This window comes from Austrofundulus limnaeus, unplaced genomic scaffold (genome assembly GCF_001266775.1).
Source record: "Austrofundulus limnaeus strain Quisiro unplaced genomic scaffold, Austrofundulus_limnaeus-1.0 Scaffold989, whole genome shotgun sequence".
Taxonomy (NCBI): domain Eukaryota; kingdom Metazoa; phylum Chordata; class Actinopteri; order Cyprinodontiformes; family Rivulidae; genus Austrofundulus; species Austrofundulus limnaeus.
The window spans coordinates 43,026-48,521 of record NW_013953391.1 but is presented as its reverse complement, the minus strand read 5'-3'; the positions used below and the strand labels follow the sequence as shown (position 1 = coordinate 48,521).

At 40.3% G+C, this 5,496-nt stretch overlaps 1 protein-coding gene across 1 annotated transcript in view; it reads right to left on the bottom strand.

The window, feature by feature from the left end:
• The window catches only part of LOC106533644 (receptor-type tyrosine-protein phosphatase U), a gene marked incomplete at its 3' end in the record, with an annotated part of 95,638 nt that overhangs the window by 47,485 nt on the left and 42,657 nt on the right, over window positions 1–5,496 (bottom strand). The window contains 1 exon segment of the mRNA XM_014030042.1: window positions 4,502–4,538. Coding sequence (XP_013885496.1) covers window positions 4,502–4,538 — 37 coding nt within the window.

Here is a 5,496-nt window from a genome sequence, read left to right as displayed (position 1 = left end):
ATAATAATGGTGTGGAAAGGATGGCTAAAGGGGGAGAAGGGAGGCCATCAAAAAAAAAAAAAATGCTATAGAGTGGGACGATGTGCTGTCATTTGAAAATTTGGAATATAGTTGCCATTGATTATGACCCCTGCTTTGCACTTAGCAGCATGAAATTTGGTAGGACTATAGTGCCCCTTTTTCACTAGTGCCACCTAGTGTAGTGTCGGTAAGGTCAGTGTCGGTACGGGTCGCTTTTCCATTGACGTTCCAGTCCGGTTCCAGTGGGTGTGTTTTGGGCATTTCCACAGTCTGAAAATTGTCTTCACATGTATTTGCCTGAAGGTGGCGGTAATGCTGTTTGTAAGTAACCATTAAATGTAGCAGTGGGTTTGAACCGGTTTGAACCGCTCTGTCCATTGTGGCTCTTAATCGTGCGGTAATCGCATTTCAACCTTTTCAGTTTGTCCCGACATTGCTTTGGGGTTCTCTCGTAGCCACGAGTGGCCATCAGCTCCAACAACTCCTTGAGCACTGTTTCGTTGCGAGTCGACTCATCTAGCTAACTCGTGCACCTCAGCATTGTACCGTGGTGTGGATCTCTGTTCTGCCTCTGTAAAAGTCGTTGCTACGATTAACAAAATGGCGCCTCGAGTTTTAGTTGTAAAGGCAGCTCGGACACAACTAGTGACTCCCCACCTAACCAATCAGTGACAAACAGCGTTCTGACGTCGCATTTTGGTGTTGACTGGGACTGCTTGGAACCACAACAAAGTAGGTACTAAAGAAAGGGCTGGTTCCGTGAAACTGGCCTAATGGAAACAGCTTGGAACCGTACGTACCAAACCAAGCCTGAACTGGTACTAGTGGATAGGGGGATTGATGTGGCCGACCAACACTGCACTTTCAAACAGTTTTGTGATAGACCCCATATTTTAGGTTGGGGGGCTATTTGAAAAGCCGGTGTCTGGACATACAAAAATGCTTATAGCTCCAAAGCTATTTAACATAGGAACTTCAGATTTTTGTTGTTGTTTAAGTCTAATGAAGGGCTGTTATTTTACAACATTGTAATGTGTTTCTCTGCAACTACCACCTGGCATTAAGTAAAAGAATCCAAACACGATGCCTTTATATCCATAAACATGATCAGATCTTTATGAAGTTTGGCACAGATGTTCTATCTGACGTACACTCAGAGTCCAACAACCCAAAACAGCTTCTACTCAAAACGGTCTCTGTGGATCGTTTCTATATTTGCAAAGCATCAGTGCAATTTCCTGCAGAGATTAGTACATACCGTATTTTTCGGACTATAAGCTGCAAATTTTTTTCTGAACTTTGAACCATGCGGCTTATAGTCCGGGGCGGCTTATATGTGGATTTTTTTCTTCAGCCTCCAGGGGGCTCTTTAGCCGGAGGTGTGGTTGCCGCGAATAAAAGGAAGAAGACGAAAGCGCCATTTTGTTTTAGCTAGTAGCAGACACGACACGACGGATTAATCTTCGAAAGACACGATGAAATATTTCTCTTCAAATTCAAACGCGCTCATCATGGAAAGAACAGATCTTCCTATGATGCCGCTTTTAAGTTGAAGGCTATCGAAATTGCGCAACAGGAGGGAAATAGAGCCACTGCACGTAAGCTTGGCCCGGGTTGCGAAAGGCTGGACTGCTACGTGAAGAGGACACCACAGCTTCAGAGCCAGCATTATCCCGGGAGGACAACAGATACCGCTGTGTGACGCAGCTTTTCTCAGCTTGTTCAACTCCGARACTGAAGAGGAGGACTTCGATGGTTTCAGTGTGTTGGAGGAAGATGAATGAGACGTTTTGTTGGACGAGAAACTGTTAAAGAAAACTACCAAAATAAGGTCAGTTAAATGAACCGTATTCCTCCGAACTTTAATTCCTAAAGGTTTGCTTTTTATGTTTTGATGTTGAATTCAATTTTTGACGACAGTTTTGGGTGTGCTGTTTTTTTTATGTTGGGGGTGCGGCTTATAGTCCGAAAAGTACGGTAATAACATCATGCATGTGAAAGTGGTTTGTTTCATTATCGCTCTACTCAAAAAGATGACCGAGAACAGATCTGCTGAGTCAGTTTCATAAATATTGGGCCAAAGATTGCTGGGAATGACCCCCAACACTTACTCTGAGTGGAACTAATTCATTGTTTAAAATTTGGCAGAAAATATGAATTATATCATGAAATGCTTCTTTTTTAATTCCCACAATTGTTGTTTTTGGGGTGTATGGTGCAAGAAAATACAAAATAAAATAATAAACAATGAACTTTTTTAACTGAATGAGCAACAGAAAATCTTTTGACACCTTTGATCTAAAATTGTTTGAAATAAAGGTCTATTTTTCCACATCTGAGCAGAAGCAAACTATAAGGAGATTTTTATTCTGTTGAGACTGCATTGAGTTGTCAAAAGGATTTTAAGCAAAAACGTCAAATGTTCCAAGAGGGAAATGTGACTGTGATGCTTTTGCACTGGTTAAGCTGACATAATAAAACAGCCTTTCATAATAAAATGGTAAATCTTTCAATAGGATTTAATTTATAATGAACATGTAAACACTGTCAACAAATTCTGGCCAAATTTCATGTGACGACAGATACACAAAGTGAAGAAAATGGAGCTCCCGCCCACCACAGCGGTGGGTTGACTCTGGCTGTCTGTGTGTGGGAACAGCCAGGAAGGCTTTGAACGGCACCTCTGAGCCACTTTGGAGACAAAAGCGACATCAGCGTGTCCTCTGGCTCACTCTTATTTATGCACAACTACAGGAAAAATGGCTCCCACAGCCCACCTTCCTCTGCTTATGTGACATGCCGGCAGACAGGAGAGAGGTAGGACATCATTCCTCGCTTATTAAAGTGTTCAAGGAGGGCAATCCAATTCATCTGCCACACTGCTCTCCAACACTCCAAACTTCATTTAGTTGGAGGGAAGGATGGAAACTGTAGAAGTCCCACTGTCTCACTCAGCTTAATGCTCGAACTGAAATCTTTCTATCAGCCCTTCTTCTCTTCCAAGCAAACACTCCTGGTCCCTCCCTCTCTCAGGGAAGAAAAAAGCAGACATTGTTGTAGATTTCAAAGTCCTCTGAGCCCCCCACCGCACCATGGGGGGCTTCGCCAAAATGTCAGTCAGTGATTCAGGTGGAACAGAGAGAACAGAGATGTGTTTCCTTTAACCCTTTCTGTGATATCTATGAGGAAATATTAGTGAAGGAGACCTAAAACTAACATAAACCCTTGATAAATTCACTACTTAGAACACTGACCTGGGATACAGAGTTGACTCGGGTCATTTTGATGCCCTAGGTGAAATTAGGATTTGGCACATCATCTCTAAGTTACCCCACGTTCCATCCTAGACCCCAATAAGCTGTCTCCATGTTTATTAAACCACTACAGCCTTGCAACAGAAGGTTTGTGCATACTCCAAATCCCCATGGACTTATCACACTTTGTTACACATCAGGGGTGGGCAGTCCTGGTCCTGGAGGGCTGCAACTTTGCAAGTTTTACCTGTTTCTCTGCTCCAACACACCTGATATGACTGAATAAATGATTATCAGGCTTCTGCATTATGGAGGACCAAAACTGACATAATTAGAAATAAAAGCAGAATTATGGAGACCGGTTTGAAGTGAACAGTAAGCATTGGGGGTAGGCACCAGTCCCCTGACCCAGTAAGAAGAAGAAGGTAAAAATGATAGATGAACAGATATGTATGAATCATCAATTTAGTGCAAAATATCAGCAAAAATTGTATAAAATACAGCAAAATATAGAGCCAAACCCCAGATTTCACTTCTGTGCTATTGATCCACCTTCAACAAATCAGATCAATCTTTCATCTGGGAGCTAAAATGTCGATTTATATTTGTGTCCCAATCTGTTCATTAGACATTATAAGTGAAATATTTGATCTACTATGATGCTCTAGAGGAAAATATCACCAAAGTCATTAATGTTTATCCATTCAGGACCACAAATGTCAGCAGAAAATACCAAAACAATCTATCGAACAGCCTGGATCAGACTGGAGAACAGACTTGCAGTTAAACTGCTGACATAATAAAGCAACAAAACAATACAAATATTTAACAGGAGTTTGGTTGAACCAACAGTGTGTGCATGAGCATCCACAAAACAGATAAAAAAAAACAATTATCTTTTACAGAAGAACTAATTTAGAAATGCTAATTGTTCTTTTGATTTGTGATACAGCTATTGCTGCAAAGCTGCTAATTTTGAAGATTTTCACACCTGAAAATTGTCACAAACACCTAACTTGGAACAAATCCAGACATTATGAGATTTTCACATAGTGAAGCATCTTCTGCCATAAAGCAATGACTTCATTTAACACCCGAAAGGCACACAAAGAGGTCAGAGAAACTTTTTGTTACAGCTATAGTTCAGCTATACTGAAACTCTGGCAAAGTGACAACAACTGATGCTAAAATGTCACAGAAAATAAAGAACTGAAAGCAGGTTTTACCTTTGCGAGCAATCCGAATGCAGTTTATTCTGGTCTCCTGTGGGAGAAGAAAGAAGCTCAGTTAATCTGACTGAAAACATTTCTAAAACAACTTTTATTAAAAATGTTCCGACTCAGACTGAAGGAGATACACAAAATAATCAACAACACATAGTCCAGTTATTTTCCAGGTGGATAAATTAATGAACTGTTTATTCAAATAACATTTTTTATACTGAAGACCCTGGCCTCATTTCTGCTGTTTCTATTTTAAGTTATTGAGTTGCTGCTGGATTTTTTCAGGTTCATTTTTCTTTTTTCATCATGGCTGCTCACACAAATTTTCTATAATTTCTCTCTACCGGTTTTGTCTTGATTAAAACAAGTTGGTATTTAAAATAAATTAAATATAAATAAATTTGATGACCTGCCCTATAACAGAGATTCTTAACCCATGGGCTTCAAAAGAACAACAGTTTTTAACTTTGGGCCGCAGAGGGCCGTGGGACCACATTGATTTTGAATAAGGTGTAATACACTTTCTCACCACTAGTAGCAGTAGTGCACCACTCAGATGTTTAACAACTTTTTAATATGTAGAAGAAGAACATTAGAAACCTGCTGAGAATGGAAACTTATTTTAAATAAAAACTAGAGGCAACTAGACATGGGTTTTTACGATATAAAAACACGTGTGCATTGCCTTGTACCATGTACCATGCCTGCAGCAATGGACTTGCAGAATGAACCAATGTTCAAATGTGTTTTGTACACCAGCTTATGCTTGTCAAGTCAGCAGGTGTCTCTAATAAGGGTAACTGTGTGACAATATGAATTTTGTAGAGATTTATCTGTTAAAGTTACATTAGTTTGGATTTGAACCCTGATCTCCCACATGAAAGTCCATAACATAGACCATTAGACTAGTGGAGCCGTGGCTGAGGGTGGTGCCAGGAGTTGGTTTGTATGTGTGCAGAAAGAGGCTACATTGCCAATACAATTATTGACACTAAACT